This window comes from Heterocephalus glaber, unplaced genomic scaffold (genome assembly GCF_053883595.1).
Source record: "Heterocephalus glaber isolate CG9 unplaced genomic scaffold, H.glaber_assembly_v1.0 deba00001564, whole genome shotgun sequence".
In the NCBI taxonomy this organism is placed as follows: Eukaryota; Metazoa; Chordata; class Mammalia; order Rodentia; family Bathyergidae; genus Heterocephalus; species Heterocephalus glaber.
This window is the reverse complement of record NW_028258351.1, coordinates 11,878,865-11,901,386: the sequence shown is the minus strand read 5'-3', so window position 1 is coordinate 11,901,386 and position 22,522 is coordinate 11,878,865. Positions and strand designations below refer to the sequence as shown.

The window sequence follows — 22,522 nt, the reverse complement described above, 5'->3', positions numbered from 1 at the left end:
TCTGAGACACTGCATATGTTTCTCTGTACCCTAAAAGCCTGACTTGTATTCCCCTGGACTCCAGAGGTTTCAAAAACCAAAGCCAATATTTACCCCAAGCAACAAATATTCCCTAGGGCACAGTGGCTCTTGTGTAAGTGCTGGGTTCCAGTGTTCCCATAGATCTTGGCTTAGTAGATCCTTATGACCTTTTCAGCTTACTGATGCTTTTAAGTAACATTAAAAATATATTTACATATTATATAAAATATATTTATTTTATAAAAATATAAATTCTCAATGCAGAAGTTTCTGTTGTTTTCAGTGAAAGGCTTGGTCTGAATCACCTGGCCCACCATTACCAGAAGCAGTCCTCACATAAATGGGTTATTAATTTATATTAATACCAGTGCTTCTTGATAATCTACTTAAATCCTTTCATTTGTTTTTTTAAAGGAAGAAGAGACATTGGATTAGTTCCTTGAGGCCAGAAACATGTTTATTTATTTACTTTTGCATTCCCTACCCAGCGAGGAAATGGTGTCCAGAGCCCAGACCTGGGTAAAGCAAGTGAAGAGAGTACTCAAGATTTTAATGCAATATTTTAAAAAAATGCAAAGGGATACATGATGAGCAATATTTTAAATAACACAGGACCTGACCCTGTAGCTGTGTGACTCACTTCACTTGCTTTACCTTAATCTGGCTCCATCAAATCCTGTCTGTTACAAATTGCACTAAAATATTATTTATCTTCTGGCTTCCCCTTAAATGCTGTGCCTTAAGTGAGTGCTTCACATACCTTACCCCTGTCCTAGGTCTGAACCTTTTGGTTCTTTCATTTCTGGCAGTGCATGGTCAATGAGTTCCTTCGCTGAGCAAAACTCACATACAGACTTGGATGCAGGCATGTTACTCATAATTCCCATGATGTTTGCTTTACACTCCTCTAAAGGCAAGTGCTCTACTGCCTAATTAAGAGGAGGCAAATCTGTCTTTTACTTCTACGTTTACTTAACAGATCCCTGCTCTATGCTTTTTAAGGCTACTTTAGGTAAACAACAAGTAACTTACTAAAAATACTTTTTTTCACTGAAGCCAAGTTACAAAAAAAAGAAAATATTGTGATTGTGTATAAGCAAGGAGAGGCTGGGCTGCATGAAAAGGTTTCTTTTTTCTTTTCCTCTTTCTCTTCATTTTGTTTTCTTTCTTTCTTTCTTCTTTCTTCTTTCTCTCTCTTTCCCTTCTATCCTTCTTTTCTCTCTCTCTCTCTCTCTTCTCTCTCTCTCTCTCTCTCTCTCTCTCTTCTCTTTCTTTCTTTCTTTCTTTCTCTCTTCCTTTCTTTTGTTGTTAGTGCTGGGGATTAAACCTAGGGCCTTACACATGCTAGATAAGTGTTCTACCATGGAGCTACATCCCTCCCTAGCTCTTCTTTTTTGGAAAACTCTGAGACAGGGTCTTGCTAAGTTGCCCAGTCTGGCCTCAAGTTTGCAATCGTCCTGCTTCAACCTCCCAAGTATCTGGGATTACAGGCATGAGCTACCATACCATGAGAGAGTTTCTGAAGTAAGAGTTTGAGCCCTCTCTGACTGAGTTGGATTTCACATACTTGACATCAAGATGATATGAGTTCTAGCAGCAATGGCTCCTAGCCAGACCCGCTCTTTTCCCATTGCCAAATTTCCTTCCTTAGTAATTGGTCTAGGATGAGAAGAATAAGTTAAGAAAAATTTGCAATTTACCTGACTTCTGTTTTGAAGACCTCCTTGTGGACTTAGGATAACACTGTTCAGAAGATGGATGTGTATTTAACAATTTCCCATTTTATTACCTGCAGACAAAGAAAAAAAGATATAAATAGATGTTTAACCACACAAATAATTTACATTACTGTCTTCTTTATGACTATGAAATAATAAAATTAAATTATATCAAGAGCTATAATTATTTTGACACAGTGGTTACTAGACAAAAACTGATATTTGTGCTCTCTAGAAACCAAACTGAAATAAGAAACTAATAAACTGGGTGTTAAGAGCACATTGTGGAATTATTCTTGGTCAAAATTTTCACGTGAAAAATACATTAAGCTGCTTTTTTTTCTTCTGTAATTCATTATGAGGACCTGGGCAGCAGTCATTCATTACTTAGATGTCTTGTGGCAGAACCACACTTATTGAATCTCCAGCTAATGCAGCTTGATGCAGAAAGCAAAGAGGGTAAAAAGCATCCCCAGGAACTTGAGTTCTCCTCAGGTCTTGAGAACCTCATTATTGCTTCCAGAAATAAGGCATCTTTCATCTGAGAAAAAACTACCATAGCCAGGAAATGCAGGGAAGTGAAAACAAGGCAGAGAGAAATATATAAGTGGTAGGACTGGCAGGGGCAGTGCAATAGCCACCCAGTTCATTGTCTGCTGTCCATTCCTGATGGTGCCAATCTCTTCTCCTTGGCAGAGGGTTTCCTAGTGGGGCACTGTAACTTCCCTGGCTTTATGGGTAACTAGGGATACTATACCATCTTTATAGGATTGGCATGCACTGTAGGCCTGAGATGGGTGATAGCAAAGAAAACCAAGAAAAGCACCTGGCTGTATTATTTTTGCAAATTAAATCAGAGTTAAATCTAGGATGTATCCCTGTTATTTTTGAGCTTTAGCATTTGGTGTATGTGTTATCAGAGTATCTGCATACTGTTAAGATTTTTAATGTTTCTTGGAATTTTTGTTACAGTTCATCATCTGCAGTTTTCTGATGACCCCGCCCGAGCTACGACTTTTCCAGTATAGTTATCCCCATTGGAGTGTCATCCTGGGTTTCTGCATAGGGATTTCCTCTATTATCTGTATCCCCACATATATAACTTATCGGCTGATCATCACTCCAGGGACACTGAAGGAGGTATGTGCTAGAGTGTAAGTGTGTGTATTTTTTGGAAGAAAAGACTTCTCTTTTACGTGCTATTCAAAAGAGATAAGCCTACATGAAACTCACCAGAAGGCTTTTAACCTTATGTATTTATATACCTAAACCATTGTATAGCTCGCTCTCTAATGGCTTACACTGTTGTTATAAAGCATCTTCCAAAGTTCCAAATATAAGGGCAAACGAATGAGTTGATTTTTGTTTTGAGACAGGATCTCACTAAGTTGCGAAGTTGGCCAGGTAGGGCTCAAACTTGCCCTATCCTCCTGCCTCAGCCTCCCAGAGTGCTGGGATTACAGGTATATACCACCACACACAGTGAGCTGATCTTTTGGTGTACCACAGCATTTACATAGCTCACAGATGTATACATAGCCCACAGTTTGGGGTATGTTTAGCTTTCTAAACCTATCAGACAACTACTTTGCTTCCTGCTTACTGTTGGGCTTGAATATCAGACCTATGAAGTCTGAAGCCATATGTAGATTTTAAGTGGAAAGTATGGTAAAAATGCCCATGGTGATTTTTCTAATAATTATGTGACAAGTGCTATTTTTAAAATAATCATAAAATATGGACAGTTCAACATATCATACTTCTAGTTCAAAAAATTATTAGCTAGAAAAAAATTATTAGCTAGAAAAATGCCATAATATGTACATCTAACCACTCCCCAAGATGATTGTAAACTGCCTGAATTACAAACATGTACTAATAAATAAAAAATTATTTAAAAAGATAATGCAACTTAAAAAAATTATTAGCTATCCAACAATATCATAATTTTAGCTCAAGCCATTGTAGTAAATACTTTTTTGCCATGACAGAAGATTCATTTCAGTAGTGAATAATGTGCTATAAACTTTTTAATAATAGTACCTTACAGTTTGTACAAGAGCCCATGCTTTCCAAAGCATCTGTGTGCAGCTGATCTCATCTGTTATCAAAATATCTTGTGAGGTAGATGGGTAGGTATTATTAGCAGGCAAAGACACTGAGGCTGGGAATAATCCTGCTCCAAATGTCCTTGTTTCATTGACTTGTCTGAGGATACAGTATAGGAATTCTCTGAATCCAGGTATTTGGACTCCTGGTACAGTGTTCTTTTCACTTTTAGGTGCAACATCCCTTTTGTCCTTGGGGTTGACAGTTTGCTAATGTAGAAATTAGTGCTTAAATTATTCTTTAGGGAAAGAATAGTAGCCATTTTCCACCCCAGGCTGCCGGAGTGAGTCGTTCAGCCATTAGATTATCAGCAGCATTATACTGTACATTAACAGAACAGAAGAGCTTCACTTGTTACATGTTTGGTTGTGTTTCTTGCCACAGTAAAAGGGTACTATGCCAGAGAAGCCTGAAGAGGTCTTCAGTCCATAGTTGAGTGCTTTTGCAGGGTACAAACTCAAAGGTGAAGGGTGATATCTGGGGAAAGTTAGATGGAACTCTAACCTACGATGGCCTGAGAACTGAGGTGGGATAGTCTATGGGCTCTAACAAGCAAAACTCAGACATGAGACCATCACATTAAAATTTCTCAGACATTTCATGAGAAGCAAGAAGCAAGAGCACATGAAGCAATTAAACACCGACTTTTTCAGGCTGACGGGTAGCTCCACAGTAGAGCACTTGCCTAGCATGCTTTAAACCCTGGGTTTAATCCCCAGCACCAACAAAACCCAAAAATATTAGCTCTTTCTGAGAGCAACTGGGTTCATTTCTTTTTCCAGACATGAAAACTGAATTAAAGGTGAACACAATTCTGCAGTTACTAATTCCCTTTGCCCAAACTAGTTCTATCATGACTTCATCCTCCCAAAGAGCACAGGATCCTGGTGTTGCTTATAACAGACTCTCGGAACCAGAGTCGCTGAATTCACTCCTTCAGGTTCTCCTTTCAGCAGTTGAGATGATCCATGAGCTCTGTTGCTTCAAACCCAAAGGCCAGAGTCAGGGGTGGGTTAATAATGTCTGTATTCCTTAGTCACAGACTGTACCTCAAATCCTAGTCATCTTTCTTTCAAATTCAAATTCCCACATTTGGTCACAAAGGAATGCCATGAGCAACAGAGCTCAAATCTGTTGGCAGTAGAGGTAAGATGTCAGCAGCAGACGACTTCTTAGATTAGCTGGTTACCTACCATCTTGTAGAAGGAAAGGCTCTGGAAAATTTTGAGAGCAATAGTAGACTGGCAACTAGAATGCTGCCAAAATCTGGAAACCAAAAGTGGGCCTGGTATTTGGGGGGTCAGCAGCCCGTAGAGCAGCAGAATGTATGGGTAGGGCTTAGGGCACAAGAAGCCAGCATTTTTCTTTTTTTCTACTTCTTCTCCTTCTCCTCCTCCTTCTTTTTTGTATTGGGGATTAAACCCGGGGCCTTCATGCTGAGCTAAGTGCTTTCGTTGAGGTGTTTCTTGAGACAGGATCTTGCTAAATTGCCCAGGCTGTGCTTGATCCTTCCTGCTCAGCTTTCTATGGCTGGGATTATAGGCATGTACCACCACACCCAACTAGCATCTTTCTTTATAATGCTGTTTGTTGCTAGCCTTGCCTCTACCACACACCTTGGCAACTCTTCTCCCTATGCACACTATAGCTCTACTTAAGACTGGTTACAGTGATCTGTGTCTAGTTCCTAACTAGCAAGACATAATTCTGTTTAATCAGTTGTAGTTTATATAATCATACATGGGGATGGATGGTTTCTGAAATTCTACTTTCAGTGACTTGATAGGCCCTGGCAGTGGATGAATACTGCAACAACTATTTTTAAAGTGGATTTCTAGTGCTATAGTTTAGTACTCAGATACTAAGGTCATGAGGAACACAAAATGTATGATTTTATGAATTTCATTAACCATGGAAATGGAACTCTGAATTCCATAGGTCCTGTGTCTTAAAAGAACAACAAACTCTCAGAATCAGAGAATAGAAAAACTTGAAGACTGCTACATACCTTTTCAATTCTGAATTTTTAAAAAAAGTAGCAAAGCTTCGCCTAAAGATCAATAAATAAATCAAAAGATGTTTCTGATATAATTTTGCCTGCTTACCAACATACAGACTTTTGGCCATCAAAGATTTTACTAAGCAACTTAATAAAGATTTTTCTAAGCCTTTACTATGGTGCTGGTTTTTTCTTTTCCATATCCCTGAGCTGCTTCATGTCATTCTGATGCTTAGTTTTACAAGGCAGGTTGTATATTTCATTCCTAAGCTGAAGCATATTTTAGATCTGTCTTCTATGCACTTCTGCTGTTTCTATAGTAGAAATTCTCAGCCTCTTCCCTCTGATGAGTACTCAACCTATGTGAGTTTTCCTTAAAAGTGATGATTTAGATGGGTCACATCTTTTTCTTTCTTTTTTGGTACCGGGGATCGAACTCAGGACCTTGTGCTTGCAAGGCAGGAGGCAGTATCACTGATCTAAATCCCCGGCTCAGTCTTTCTTTCTTTTTTTTTTCATTTGGTACCGGGGATCAAACTTGGGACCTTGCGCTTGCAAGGCAGGCGCTGGAACCACTGAGCTAAATCCCCGGCCCCTTGGGTCACATCTTTTTAACTTTGTGATGTGATAATTTGCACTCATATTAATGAACCAGTACTGCCTTACAGGTGGATTCATTGAATCAGTAAGATCCTAGCTATTGCCATGGCCATGCGCTGGGCACTATGGCTGAGGTATGCATGCTGTGTACAAGGAATCTGCCTTAGGGGCAGGTAGACCAAAATCTAGCATTCACTCTGCTCCCCAAGCCCTGTGTGGTCATGAGAAGCTGCCTCTTGTCTAGAGAAAAGGGTGCCTTTGTTTTTTTTGTTTTTTTGTACCGGGGATTGAACTCAGGTCCTTGCTCTTGCGCAGCACGCAGCTAAACCACTGAGCTAAATCCCGGGCCCAAGGGTGCCTTTCATAAGTCCTCAAAAGCATTTTATGGGACCGGGGATTTAGCTCAGTGGTTTCGCCGACTGCTGCACAAGAGCAAGAACCCGAGTTCCATCCCTGGTACCAAAAAAAAAAAAAGCAAGCATTTTATGGGCCAGCAGAGGCTCTATTAAAGGCTTTTTTTTTTTTTTTTTCAAATTAGTGTTAAAATAATGCTCTTAACTAGTTTATAGATGCTTACAGTTCTGACTGTACTATTTTATCTATATTTGAGAAAAATTGGGAATTCCTTTCCTAAAGAAAACTACTGTCATTAAAATATTATTTAAGCTTTTTTGTAATATTAATGTTGAAATATTTTTGCAATTTTGTTGAATTACAAGACTTATTTTATTTTCTTCCCAAAAGCGCATTATTAAAAGTATCACTCCAGAAACACCAACAGAAATTCCTTGTGGGGACATCCGCTTGAATGCTGTGTAACACATACCAGTGAGAAATGGCTTCCCAGGCCCTCCTCCAGCTCTGACGAATCCCACCTCACCTCTATCCTCTAAGCGAATGAGTTGCCAGCCAAGCCTGATGATGAAAGGATCTTCTTCATGGAGACACAGTCCCAAAAGACTATGGTGCCCAGACTTACAGCCTTCAGTCACTTCTTTCCCTTAAATCTCCGGGACATTATTACTACATTAGACTGTGATGTAACTGAACTGGTCTGTTTTGAACATGTGAGGGTGTGTATGGAGGTGATGAAAACCACCCTATCATTGATTAGGATTAGGTTTAGAATCAAGTCTGTGAATGTTTCCTGTGTCTTTTTTTGGTATGATTGTTGTTATCTGACATCTGTTTGCCTCTAAAGGCTTCACTGTTCATGAATGCATTAAACATTAGAAGAAAATGGGATGTTGTCTTGCTAGCCATATATTTTCTGAATAGCATAGAAATCTATAGCTTGAATCTACTAGAACCCTCAACCCATGTGCTACTGTGGGTCAGGAAAGGAAGATGTAAGAAGCTAAACTGAAAAATAATGTGTACATGTGAGCATTTGTGTCTGTTTCTATTGTTGTATGTTTATATTGTTATGTATGTACTCATTTCTACTCCAATACTTTGGGCCCATTACAAACTATATGTATTTCCTTTAATCTTTCTTACATTAACAAAGCCTATCTATTCAAATATGCATATATGTTATTATTTGAAAAGGTGCAATTACTATAACATGCTCCGGTACCTTCTTTTCCAGTGACACTGCTTTTGCTCACATACCTTCCTCATGGGCCAGCTTTGTTATCTGCCGTACTTCATTGCTGTTTTCCTCTCTCTCTGCTAAATGTTCAGGACAACATTCCACAAGCAAGTCTGGCCTATTTTGTTAGTCACTATGGGTTTCCTGTGAAGTGCTTTGAAGATGGATTTTGACATGTGCACCTTCAATGTTCATGTGGCCAACTGGACTGAGCTCTGTTTACTTAAAAGACTGAGTTTGACTATGTAGGTTACTTTGTGCAGAGAGGGTAAACCCAAATCTCACTTAGCTTTAGGGTGCATAAATGTGGTATTGACTTAAACCCACAAGGGTATCCTCAATCCAAGAGCAACTGGAGATTCTGGTTAGACTTAAATTGTCTCCCCCACCTCACTTTGGCACTTCCTGGTAGCCATGATTATACATTATCCAGATAATCCTCAAGATCGAGTCTAAGTAAGACTGACTGGGGAATAGTTAGTTATGTGAATGACCTTTCATTTCATGTAAAGCCCATAATACAGACAAGTAAATTTGGCCTTTGGCTTGTGATTCTCAGATGCATAGGAATATAAGTAAATTTTACTCTGTGGTGTGAGATTTCCTTATCAAAATCTTAAAGGGATTAAATTCTTGTCAATGAAAAAAGGACTCAATTAGCTGACCTGATATAACTTCAGTTCTCCATATAATTCAAATTTAATATTAACAACTTTATAAAAAGCAGATCCATGTAGCCAAGGCCTGGATTTATCCAGTTATAGATGTTTCTCGCTTGGCTTCCTTCTCCCAACAATCTGCCCTGGCCATTTTCCTATATTCTCCCTGCCTCCTGTTCTTTCTAATCTTTGGGGATGTTTTTGGATGTTAGCTGGTGAGAAGTTTCCCAAATTGTTAGAAGAAAAGGAGAAGGGGATTTAATGTCCCTTTACTGACATACTTGCATTATCTTCACTCTTTCATTCCTTCTTGCTACTTTATTTCTATTTTCTTTGCTTTCTAATATGTGCCAAGAGAGAAGATATGTAAGTGGTAGTGTATTCAGTGGTAAATAGCTTTGCAGATTTTAAGAACCTGATTTTAAAAGATTTTTTTTGAATATGGATTCTCTCCACTCTAGCCACACATATTTAGGCATTCTCTCAAGTTTGTATTTTTTTTTTTTTAAACTGGGGATTGAACATAGAGCCTTTGCACTGAGCTATATCCCCATTTTTATTGGTTGGTTGATTGATTCATCAATTGAGATAGTCTCACCAAATCATTGAGCCCAGGGTTGGGCTTAAACTTTCGATCCTCCTGCTTCAGCCTCCCAGAGTGCTGGGATTACAGGCATGTGCCACCACACTCTGGTGAGATTATACTTTTTTATAAACAGTTTTTCAAATAGAGTTTTTTGTTTAGTACCGGGGATCTAACTCAGGTCCTTGCGCTTGTGAGGCAGGCAGCAGAACCACTGAGCTAAATCGCCGGCCCTCAAATAGAGTTTTGCCAAGTCATGTGTTAAGGTTTCAACCTTCATGAAACCGAAAAAAAAATCTATTTGTCCTTCATAGTTTGCATTTTTTTGACCCCTATATATCAATACCACTATAGATTTTTTTTGGGGGGGTACTGGGGATTGAACTCAGGACCTTGCACTTTCCAGGTGGGCACAGCACCAGAGCCACATCCCCAGTCCATCACTATAGATTTTTTAAAGAAAGATATGAGGAGGTAGATTTAAATCAGCTTTTGAAGACTTTTACATCTAATGTAACATTTACTTAAAAGTAAAAACTAAAAATGGAATTTAACTGTAAAATAATATAAGGACTTCATTTTTTCTTATGCTTCTATTACTAATAAATGGCCAAGAAAGGGGGTGCAGGAGATGTAGTTCAGTGGTAAAGTATATGCTTAGTATATGCAAGGCCCTAGGTTCAATCTCCAAAAAAGATATAGGGAAGATAAAAAATGAAGTCAAAGTCATGGATAATTCAATTATTAGAAGTTGTGTCCTCTGTTGGTATGCAATGAAATCCAAGGAATTCATTCCCAACTGTGAATTTGGCTAGAATGCATACAGTTGTAATCTAAATTCACTCCCCTGGTTGCCCATTTGGAGATGTATGCAAAGACCATGACAAATCCAAACTCAATATAATAGCTCCAAAATCAAATAATGGAATCACAAAATAAGGCAAAAAGTTATTCTGTGAGATGAATCACTTCAGGGCATCTTATTTTGACTAAGCTTGTTGATTTGGTGCTACCAATCTCAAAATTTAAGTTTAAGCAAACCCCCCCCAAAACCCCAAGTGTAAGCATGAATGTTCTCTTAACTCCCATCCCCTAAAAGGGAGACCATTCTCCTGGAATTAGAATAGTATTATTTCTTCTAAGTAGGAAAGACTAACCTGATATGTTTTATCAATGATACAATTGGCTTGGAGTTCACTATCAAACCTTATCATTATGGAATGCAAAGGCCTAACTGCTATTCTTACATGTATCTTAGACAATGGTACAACCCAAACCTAGTTTGTTTCTTAGCATGTCTCTCTACTCCTAAGTCCACCTCTGATGCTCAAGATATCAGAATTACGTAGGATGGTTGGTTCATCAACACAGTAGGGCATTTTTCGTTTTTCTTTTTTTGTCAGGGAGAGGTAGGGAAAAGAAGCAGGGGATTTCTCAGAGAGGCTATCCAGTGATGGCAAACTTATGGCATGCGCTCCACAGTGGCTGCTTGTTATCACTGAAAGCTCTAAAAGGTTTGCCATCACTGTATGCCATAGCCTGTTATCCCTGTAAGTAATAAAAGAGTCCTATGCTAAGTGGGAAAAAGTTGTATAAGTCACCATGGAATTTACATATCATATTTTAAAACACAAGAGTTACAGAAAGGGCTCTCAACCAGAAAAGCGAACTTAGAAAGTGCTTTCTTGAGAAGCATGTTAAGGAATGCAATTCATAAATTCAAATAAGAAAAATAAAAACAAAAATGGTCAAGACAGGGAACATTACCGCACTAGAAAAGCATAGTTCTTGTCCACTGGAAACACTTTGGTTTCTGAATTTTATTTAAAAAAAGAGATGAATTAATGATATTTAATGAAATTTGTCATGTATAATTCCATGGAAAGGATATTTCAAAGCTCTTTTTTTGCTACTCTCTGTAGTATCACCCTTTTGTCTTTAAATTTAAATGATAGAATAAGGTTTAAAGCTCAGATGACTCCTTTAGAGGCAGAGAAAAACCTGGTAATCAAACAAAGTTGTCTATTCTTCCTGCGATCTAGAAATTTCTAAAGAAAGGTAAACATAAATTGTATTTCATCTGCTAGAATGAAATAATACACCTCAATTGGTTTAATAGATAGCACGTGGAAAAGATATTTTAGGATAGAATCTTAAATATCCTTTTGTTTCATATAATCAGTTCAGGATTGTTTTTATACTTTATATATATATATATATATATATATTTTTTTTTTTTTGGTTCTGGGGATCGAACTCAGGACCTTGTGCTTGCGAGGCAGGCAGCAGAACCACTGAGATAAATCCCCAGCCCTATATTAGATATATTTTTAAAAGTTTCACCTTTGTAACAGAAGGGTTCTTTTGTTGGAAATGATTCACAATATGTATCAATTGGAATGCTAGGTGATATTTCTTAGCAACACATCATAAAATCCAAGACAAGCTGTTCTACCAACAATTCCAGTTTGTTGTTATTTTGCCTTGTTTTTGTTTTGGTGGTGCTAGGGATTTGTCACAGGGCTTCATGAATGTTAAGCAAGCACTCTCTATCACTGAGCTACATTCCAAGCCCAATGCTAGGAAGGGGATTAGCAATATGGTAGCATGGACAGAGTTTGAACAAAACATCTCGTAAGGTAAAAACTCCAGTAATGAGGTATGTATTTCTAAACTTTCTCCAAAACCTCCAACTTTTTGGCTATCACTTTAATTCTTCTTTAAGGCTTTGGGTTTTATTATGGTTTGAATGTACCCTCCAAAATTCATATTGAAGCTTAATCCTGTAATCTCAGCTATTTGGGAGACTGAGGCAGGAGGATCTCAGGGTTGAGGCCAACATGGGCAACCTATTGAGACTGTCTCAAAAAAAATAATAAATGGCTGGGGAAATAGCTCATTACAAGGTCCTTGGTTCAATCCCTAGTACCATTAAAAAAAAAAAAAGACATGAGGCCTTTTGGGAAGTGATTCAGGTATGAGGCCTCTGCCTTTTTCTGAGGGCATAAACCAGCTTAGGTCCTTTCTTTCTGTTATCTGAGGAAGACACTATCAGTGGAACAGGTCCCTCACAAGATACTGGACTGTGCCAGTGCCCTGATCTGGGACTTAAGCCTCTGGAACTGTTAAAACAAACTTCTGTTATTTATAAATTTATTACAGCAGCACAAAAGGACTAAGACATCTTTTGCATGTGTGTGCAGGAGCTTGCACTTGTGTTCAAACTGAGCCTCATGCTTGTTTGCTGAGCAAGTTCTCTCCCATAGGTACACCCTTTAGACCTAAGATGTCTTCTCAACACAGTAAGAATGTAGTACAGCTGGGACATAGCTTTCTATTTACTGAACATGTGAAAATACATCAAATTTCATGTCAATTATGTACCTTCCCTCCATTGTAAGTACTGCTAATGTCAGACATTTTGCTAAAACTAAAATATGGAAAGAAAAACCAAATAGGACTGAGAAGACAAGGTTTAAGTCCTTTCTCAGCCAATATCAAGCTACATATCCTCAGGTAACTCATTCTACATTACTGCTCTATTTCCTTATGGGTAGTCATGATAAGATAACCATGATGATAAATACTAATGGGGAGTGTCAGGCACAGCATTACATAGTTTCAAGCAATACTCACAACGGTCTTATGAGGGAGATACTTTGATTATCTCCATTTTACAGATCAGGAAACTAAAGCTCAAAGAAATTATTTTGCCCAAGGTTATGCAGATAACTAAGCATTGGACCTAAGATTTCCAAGTCTCAGCTCCTAAATATATCATAGTGCCTCATGAACATTTTAAACTGAAAATTGCCTTGAGATTCCTCTTGCTAATAACACAATACCACAGTTGGGTTAAGTGATAAACATTTATTTTGACTGTTCTGGTGCAAGGTCAAGGGGCTGCATCTGGTGATCACCTTTCTTGCTGGCAGCACAGGGCATCGCCTGATGAAAGACAGGGAGTTTGCAAGAAACCTAACCAAATTGTTTAGGACAGACCCATTGTTAAGATAACCTATTAATCACAGGGGCAGAAGCCTAATCATGTTACCTCCTAATTATGTTACCTAAAGGTCCCATTTCATTATCTCATAATTGGGATTAAATTTTATGAATTTTGGAGACAAACCATATTCAAACCATGGCAGAGTTTTCATTAATTTACAAAGTGATTCCAGCCTAAAAACTTTGATTTTTAAGAAATACTTGAGGGCTACTATGATAAATGTAGTTAAGTGAAGTTAAAAATTTTTCTAAACTTTCATTCATGCCAACATTACAGTAGGTACTGGGCACACAAAGCTAAATAATATGGGATCTTTGTCCTCAAATAACTGACACACTATCATTATAATGCTGAGTACAAAGCACAGAATGCAAAGGAAACATGGGCTGTGTTGCTGAAACCAAAAGAGGTATTGAGAGGCTTTCTGGAGGCAATACTTCAGCTCTTTTTTTAAAATAAAGAGGCAAAAAAACATGGCATTCCCAGTAAAGCAACCAGTACATGAGAAGACAGCATGAAACAGTACTATACACAGTAAAACCTTGGATTGCAATTTGTTCGGAGTGTTCCACAAGATGAGCAAATATTTCTAATACATTTTAACTTGATAAATGAGGAATGCTTTGCAATGAGTAGTACATGATGCTGAATATCACACGATCACAACTGAGCCAATGGTTCTCTCTCTGCGCGACTGTGGGTAATCATTTCCCAACAGCAAGAGGTTATGGAGATCTCATCTGCAGGAGAGGACAAAAAGGTGGAAGAATCTTTCACTTCAGAGATTAGGGTGGGAAACAGTGCAAAATTTTGTAGAAAACCACCACCCAAATAAGGCGGTAGCATTGCAAGCAATGAATCTGCTTTAATGACACTGCAATGTCACATTTCCACAAAATCCTCAGAAGGAAGGAAAAGAAAGTATCATTAGATAGGTTCCTCATTAAAGTTGCACGAAAAGAAAAAGATTCCATTGAGCCAACAGATAGCAGTGATTCCATTAGTGATAGTGAAAGTTGTCCTATACAATAACCCTCTTCTGTCTCCCTCACAGCCGCCACGGTTTTCAAAGTGCAAGTTTTTCTTTATATTTTATTATTTTGTATTATTACTGCATTGTAATCATTTTTATATGAATATTTTGTGGAATCATCTGAATTTCCATTGTTTCTTTTGGGAAAATTTGCTTTGATATGTAAGTGCTTTGGAATACAAGCATGTTTCTGGAATGAATTATGCTTGAAAATCAAGGTTTTACTATATTTGATATGACAGATGTAAGGGTAAACAAAAACACGAGGGAGAAAAATTAAGGTATTCTGAGTCATTCCTATCTTACTAAAAATTGGTCAGAGGAACAGCTGTTTACCAATTCAAATTTTCAGTACATTTTCTTAGACCTGTTTAAAATAGCACAAATTATACCACCTATAGTAGTCCAAATAATACATTAACAAAGTTCTGATATTCTGTGAATAAGCCATTCACCTCATTACCAGGCCTACAGGTTTCTCTAGGTTTCTGTAGAAATGACTATGATTAGCCAGGATGACTAACAGTTCCTCAGATTCATATAACAGTTTTTTTTGGTACTAGGGCTGGAACTCAGGACCTTGCACTTGTGAGGTAGGTGTGGTGCCATTGAGCTAAATCCCTGGCCCTCATATACCAGTTTTAAGATCACAAAAATGTTTATTACTGAGACATATTGTACATATAGTGACATATAAAACCTACTTATAATTTCAAGAGACAGGATCTTGCTAAGGCATTAAATTGCCCAGGGTGGGCTTGAATTTGTGATCTTCTTGCCTCAGCCTTCTAGTGTGTGCACTACCTGTAGAAAGACAAATCTTAATCCCTCTTACATCACATGAAGTTAATTCCAGGTGCATTGTAGACCTAAATGTAAGAAGTATGAGTGATGTCCATTAAACTTTCTCCAATAATAGAAATGTCCTATAAATCCAGTATGGGATAGGAGCTATGTGACTGAGCACTTGAAATGTATCTAGAGGAACCATAAATTTATCAACTGAATCATAAATTTTGTTTCTCTATAAATATTAGAGGTTTCTGTTCATTAAAAGTCATCATTAAGGGAGCAAAAAGGCAAGCCACAGGGAGGAATACATAAAGAAACTATATAGGTCATTAAGAAAAAGGCAGACTGACCACGGACCACCCCTGCAACCCCCAGGAGTAGAATGTGTAAGACAGCCATCAAGGAACCACAAAACGAAAGCTATACCATCACACCCACCAGAAAGACAAAAGATGAATAACCAAACAAATGCAAAACATGGACCAATTGGAACTCTCCTACATTGATGGGGTATGTTTTAGTGTAACTATTAGTTAGCTACTAAAGCTTAATATCTGCATACTTAACCAGCAATCTTTTTTTTGAGGCAGGGTCTTAATATGCAGTTCATCCTGGTCTTGAACTCACTATGTAGCCCAGGCTGGCCTCGAACTCTTGGCACTCCTCCTGCCTCATCCTCCCGAGTGTTGGATTACAGGCGTGTGCCACCATATCCAGCTCTTATTTTTTTGGTACTGGGGATGGAACTTAGGTCCTTCCGCCTGTGAGGCAGGCGGCGGAACCACTGAGCTAATCCCCGGCCCCCATGCCCAGCTCTTAATCAGCAATTTCATTCCTGGGAATTGCTCAAATAACACATATGTATTTACTAGAAGCCAAGTACAAGAATGTTCCTAGAAGCCATAGGCTCAAGCAATGCAATGTCCATCAACAAAAGAATGGAGAAATTTTCTAGAGGGCCTAGAAAACAAGCAAAATTAATCTATGGTTTAAAAGTCAAAGACAAGGGAAGGGGTTGAGACCTTCCTTTGTGGTGTGAGTAACAGCTCTTTTTGAAATGGGTGTGTTTTCTCTGTGGAAATTCATCTCTCATTACTGTGTGTGCAAACTTTATTCTGTCAGGCAGCCAGCCAGGCATTCTGCCACAAGTGGAAAATAACTGTACGTTCTGACAGTTCCAGGGGAGGCCTGACTTGAATCACCTATTCTGCCCCATTTGAACCCTTGGACTAATAAGGAAAACCAAGATGCTGCTTTTAGGAAAGGAAGAGTCAGGTTGCTGAGGCAAAACCAACATCAGTATATCTGGGGAAGGAGACAGGAAAAAAACTCTTTAATTTTTTAGTTTCTCACTGATATGTCATCAAACTGAGTAGGTTAATGAAAGTAAACTACAGCTTTCCCTATTGATTCAAACTGCTTTGTGAAAGTCTCTGTACTTCTGGCAGAGGAAAACTGACAGGTTATCAGATCTCCTTGACACAATCTCCCTAGGCTATCTTGAACACTATGATCAAATTAATTTTCCAAGTGCATGGATCCAGTTATGAAACAATTCTAACCAAGAAACTATACTTACTATCAAAGTTTAAGAGTTTTAGCTTGTCACTTGTGGTCTCCCATGATCTCACCCTAACTCATCTATTGTTCCATACTTACGGTATGCTGCTTCCCCGCTCTGTGTTAAGTTGGGGCTTTTTGGAATTTGTCATTGTCAATGATCTACTTTATATCATTAGGAAGTGTAAACAATACTGTGTTGAGAGATATGGGCATTAGCTTTCTTGTTATTTTTCCTGGTTTTTAAAGGTACAATGACTTACAAATGCTAAATCTAAAAAGTATCACGACAGATACAAACAGCCTTTTCTTCATGAGATGTAAGAAAACTGTCTCAAAAAAAAAAACAAACTACTGTCTCCATAGTATTCATTTATTCCCCATTAATAAATTATTTAGTGTATATAATTTTCTATGTTAAGTCTCAAAGATTTAGAAATCCTAGTTTATGTGGACACACAAATGGAACTTGTAACAAGCAGCGTTATCTTTTTTAAAGTACATAAAACATATTAAAAAATAGGTCACCTTGACCTTTATTTAATTTCATTTAGGTTAAATGTCTCTATCCTTTCATCCTTAGTCTAAATTTATATATATAAAACCAATTTAATAACTTGTCAAGGTTTCAGAATTACAAATTAAAATGAATTTTACTAACTACAACAAAAAAAAGGAATTGTGACATAAAAAGTGAAATTTCATTTAAAATAAAAGCATGAATTAAAGTACAAGCACATCATTATTTTTAAATTTTCATTTAAGCCAAATTTGTTGTGGGCTGAAAAGTTACTTAGACAAGATACATGACTTACATTTTATACTTCTTCAAATTTTTACATGTATTTACCTGAAATACAACATTTATAAAACAAAAGCTACTGTAACAAGAGCAACATTATCAGGAAAGCTGCTTACTTTTTAGTGGTTGCAGTGGAGCCAATTTTCCTCATTAAGTACCTTCCGGGATTCAGACAAACTTATGGTTCTTGAATACAACCAAGAATACAGTACAGATAAAGAAATATTACATATACACATACATACATATATAGCTATCTCCAGTTAAACAGTCAGATTAAAGGACTGACTTTTGACTTAAACTTAAGTAAAAAATAAATTTTGAAAAAATCATTTTAAAATACTCTCCCTCAACTACTGTTAACACATTTCACAGTGCATTCACAAAACAAGTCCTAGGAGTCACTACGTCCTGGGCTTCCACAGATCTTCTGGTTGGGGAGGCATTAATCATCTTCTTTCTCAATATAGGTTTTTGCATTAGCCCGTGCCATTTGCCTGGCCAAGTATCTGTCTCTAGCTGACATTACAGTTTCTTTATTATTCCTCTTCGCGAACTTACTCACTGCCTCTGTTAGTCTCTCTTGTTCTTTGCCCTGCTCTTGTCTTTCCTCTGTGAATCTGTGTTTTGGTCCCAGTGATGTTTGAGAACCAGAGGGCTTCTCTTGGTCTCTTTCTTTGTTCTTTTCCATATTTCTCATTTTGCTGGTTCTTTCATGATCAAGAAACTCTTCTTCTGCCCTAGAATTTGATCTGTCTTCTTTTCTGTGATTTCTTTCTGAAGACTGAACACTTACTTCTTGTTTTCCCCTATCTCTGTATTTATCATTATTTTCATATCTTTCCTTCTTTTCTTTCATGTGTTCTTCCTTTTCTTTGCTCTTCTCTTCCTTCTCCCCACCTCTCTCACTGTATCGGTCATGATCATTTCGTTGTCTATCTCTTTCTTGTTCCCTTGAAGAATATTTCTCTCTTTTCCATTCTCTGTCATTTCTTTCTCTCTGGTCTCCCCTTGGTTTATCTTCATGTTCATGCCTCTTCCAGTGGGACTCTCTATAACTGGCCTCTCTGGGTTTATGAGAATCCTTTGCTTTCCTGTGGTCATAGTCAATATAACAGTTTTCCTGGTGTCTGGATTGGCTCTCTTGGTGCTCATCTTCCCTTTTCTCATGCCCTCTGGACTTGGAACTTTTGGTGTGGTGTTTGGCACTATGCCCTCTTTCTTCACTAGATGATCTTGAGTGGCTATGATTCTTGAGATGCTTGGAATAATTCCTGGAGGTCTCTGTGACCTTTTCCCTTCTGCGATTCACTTTATTTTCTCCCATTTTATCATCTTCACTGCTCTTAGTATCAAAGTCACTGTCTGCATCTCGGGTTTCCTTCTCTACCACACAAGTTTGGAAAATACATCTCTCCTGTGGTATTCTGTTCTCTGAGTTTACTTCATCTGAGTAACCTCTTGATTTTTCTTCCTTTATTCCAGAACTGTATAAACAAAAAAAATGCCACATTATCAATTATACTTTTTTTCTGGTACCAGGGATCGAACTCAGGACTGAGTGCAAGTACTTTCGAGGCAGGTGTGATGCCACTGAGCTAAATCCCTGGCCCCACATCATCAATTATAGAAAACAAAGTGTTCATATAGTTTTTCTCAATACTTAAATCAATACAACTCTAATTATATACATTGCCTGATTATCCAAATGCAAACATGTGGTTTACTTTATAAACTAGCATTTTCAAATAATTCACATACTTTTAGTAGTTTATAGAATGAAATAGAGAAAAATCTGTCCTATATATGACCAATAATACCTTCAGGTAGGGATCTAGACAAACAGAGAATAACAGAGAAAAGGAAGACCTGGTTCTGCATCTAAGTTCTTCACAACATGGAAGTTCAAGTTGTGATTCTGTTAAATTTTTTTTCTTTTAAAAACATTAAAAAGTCCTAGAAATACGTGGAAATAGTTTTTTTTACAGCAAAAGAGTAGCAAATTAAATTTTCTTTTCTTTCTTCTATTTTCCTCTGAGATGGGGTTTCAGTATGCTTAGCAGACTGCTCTTGAATTCCTTGTCTCGGGATCCTTTTGATTCATCTTCCCAAGAACTGGGACTACAGTTGTGTGGCCCTGCACTGGGCTTCTAAATATTACTAATTAATCTTTTTCATAATTAAAAGGACACTAGTACCCTGATATATTCATTAAGATGGAAATATGTGAATCTGTCTGGCTATTAGAATCAACAACACTAAACTTATTATCTGTATTTTTTCTAGCTGATTGGTTGGCTAACTCATGACATTAGTCACATATTCATTCTTACTAATCACTTGCTGTACTCACACTAACAGTGGAACAACTTTGGTTCTCTTGTAACTGCTGGCAGAACTGTCTTGGCTAAAGCACCCACTACAAGTTAGGAATCAGATTATTAGACTCTAAAGAAATACACCACATAAATGAAAGTATGAAGTTTCATGGGTGGTATCCTACTATTTCAGCAAAATACTTAGAAAGTTATAATGTATTATAAGTTACATTCAAAAGCTAAATCTTCAAGTATACTTTCTCATCAATTTTGGAATCAAAACTTGTCAGGGTGTGTCTATGTGTGTTGGGGGGACAGAAACCTCACCTTTAATTCCATCTCTCCCCTTTTCACCAGAAACATAGATTCACATGTTCTACTCAGAATGTTTTTTTCAGAAGTTTACTTACATACATGTTGAGGACAAATTCCCCCTTTTACTTTCTGCTATATTAGTTATGGGATAATCATCTTACTGTTCCTGCAATACCTCATAATTTTATTTCAAAATCCTCCAATGCTTTGCTTCTGAGACCAGCACTATTTAACAGAAATTCATTAGTGTCTATAGAATGGTAATATATATGTCTGAGCTACTCAGTACAGCAGTCATTAGCTAAATGTGGCAGCTGAGTATGTGAAATATGACCTGAGTTGATTAAAAGTTTAGATTTTCTTTTCTTTTTTTTTGAGACAGGATCCTACTATGTAGTTCAGGCTGGCCTTGAACTGATCCTAATGTGTCAACCTTCCAGGTGCTGAGATTACAGGCATGCCTGGCAAAGATTTTATAGTTACTAGTAGTTATGTATTGGACAGTGCAGTTTTAGCCTTTGATATATGAATTGTATTTTATGGAGACTGGGTCTGTTCACATAAAAAGCACAAATAAACCTAAAAATTTTTTTATGTATTATCTGAACATGCATATAAAAATGTGTAACACCAGATTCATTCCTAATTTCTCCTTAATTCCGACAGCAATCATTTTATTGCACCAGGGCATAAAGGATACTTATACTTTCAACTTAAAAAAGAAAGAAAAAATGATCGTAATTTGGTTTTGCTTCTTCATTAAGGTTATCTGTAAGACTCAAACCACTTAAATATTGAGAAATTTGTACATTTAAAAACTAAGTTGGGCTGGGGATGTAGTTCAGGATTAGAGGGCTTGCCTACCATGCTCAAGGGTCAATCCCGAGTACTGCCAAAAAAAAAAAAAAAAACCCAAAAAACCCCACTACGTTTGATTTTTGAAACTCAACAACAGAGAATGTTTATATGTAAATTATAACAATTTTTGTGAATTTCAGAACAAAAATAATTGAAGAAAATATGTATGGTTTGAAATTTTAAAAATGCAAACTCTTAGAGATTCCAATTAGGTCAGGTAGGCTGACAATGCAACATGCAATGCTGTGATCTTCTATCTTTCAATTAAAGTGGCCCTACAAACTTCACACCCACAGATTATTTAACAGTACCTTTCTTCTAAATATTCCATTTGTCACCTCTCACCTGGCTTCACGAAAGCTGCATTTTGGTACTTCTTCTTCACCAACTGCTTGATTTAATAGGTGCCTATAAAATCCACTGAGATCTTTCTGCTTGGTTACATCCAAACGTGCTGAGAGAAAGCAAAGAAAGAATATAGTATTCAATAAAGTATAGCACAATTTTGTTTACATACGTAGAATATACATCACTAGTAGATGTACGTGTAAACTATTCTTCCAGATGAGGAGTTGGCAAACTATAACCTTTAGGCCAAATTTGGCCTGCTGCTTATATTTGTAATTTTTATTGAAAACACACCCTGGTCATTTGTTAGTATGTTGTCCATAGCTAGTTCTGTACTATAAAGGAAAAACTGAGTACCTGTGATACAGATCAAATGTTAAAAAAAAACCTAAAAGATTTACTATCTGGTCCTTTACAGAAAGTTTGGTAACTGGTGCTCTAGATGAATATACAGTAAATGTTTATACAGAATCTTACAGATCTGGTTTTCCTCCACTTAAAAATGAAGAACACTGGCTGGGGATTTAGTTCAGTGGAACTGCGCCTGCCTTGCAAGCGCAACATCCTGAGTTTGATCCCCAGTAACAAAAAAATAAAAATAAAAAAAGTACACTTGCCAACTAAATTACTTATAAGTGTATATTCTACTTAGATCTTGGGAAGTGACCATGGGTGTAAAGCACCAAGATATTCTTTTTTTTTTTTTTACAAGCTCTTTGGGTCTCTTTATTTATTTTTTGGTACTGGGGATCAAACTCGGAACCTTGTGCTTGTGAGGCAGGTGGCAGAACCACTGAGCTAAATTCCCAGCCTACCAAGATATTCTTTAGCACTTGCACATGTATCATATTTATTTATTTTTCAATTCATGTTATTCATTTTCTAACTACCCAGTTGATCTTGAGTAGTGGTGAGACTGTCATCACCCAAAATTAAGGGTTTAGTCACATTTATATTGTTGCTGACAAATGTTACAGTGTTATATATAACTTGTAATAAATGTTTTTACATTTGGAATCATGTTCTAAGGCAATGACTTCTAATGATCATAGTGAACTCAAAAGGAGAATGAAGTGAAAAATCCATAGAAATAAGTTACTGAAGAAAGAGTTCAACTGTGTGTTCAGTTAAAATTTCCTGTTTTATACTACTACATAGTACCTTATATCTTGTATCTTGAAATCATACATATAAATTATGATTA

At 37.2% G+C, this 22,522-nt stretch overlaps 2 protein-coding genes across 8 annotated transcripts in view; one reads left to right on the top strand and one right to left on the bottom strand.

Moving 5' to 3' along the window:
• The window catches only part of Slc6a4 (solute carrier family 6 member 4), a 39,428-nt gene extending 29,669 nt beyond the window's left edge, over positions 1-9,759 (top strand). For 2 of the 4 annotated variants that reach the window (XM_004857082.4, XM_004857081.3), the window contains exons 13-14: positions 2,712-2,879; positions 7,192-9,759. In XM_004857082.4, coding sequence (XP_004857139.1) covers positions 2,712-2,879; positions 7,192-7,266 — 243 coding nt within the window. In that variant the 3' untranslated portion in view covers positions 7,267-9,759. Of the gene's footprint in view, positions 1-435; positions 1,235-2,711; positions 2,880-7,191 lie in introns of those variants that run through there. The other 2 variants (XM_004857080.4, XM_087191577.1) reach the window with 2 other exon arrangements.
• A 3,379-nt stretch (positions 9,760-13,138) lies between these two features.
• Nsrp1 (nuclear speckle splicing regulatory protein 1) overlaps positions 13,139-22,522 on the bottom strand; it is a 54,573-nt gene continuing 45,189 nt past the window's right edge. For all 4 annotated transcript variants that reach the window (XM_004857079.3, XM_087191580.1, XM_004857078.4 and 1 more), the window contains 2 exons: positions 21,316-21,424; positions 13,139-18,966 (listed from right to left, as the gene is read on the bottom strand). In XM_004857079.3, coding sequence (XP_004857136.2) covers positions 17,925-18,966; positions 21,316-21,424 — 1,151 coding nt within the window. In that variant the 3' untranslated portion in view covers positions 13,139-17,924. The remainder of the gene's footprint in view (positions 18,967-21,315; positions 21,425-22,522) is intronic.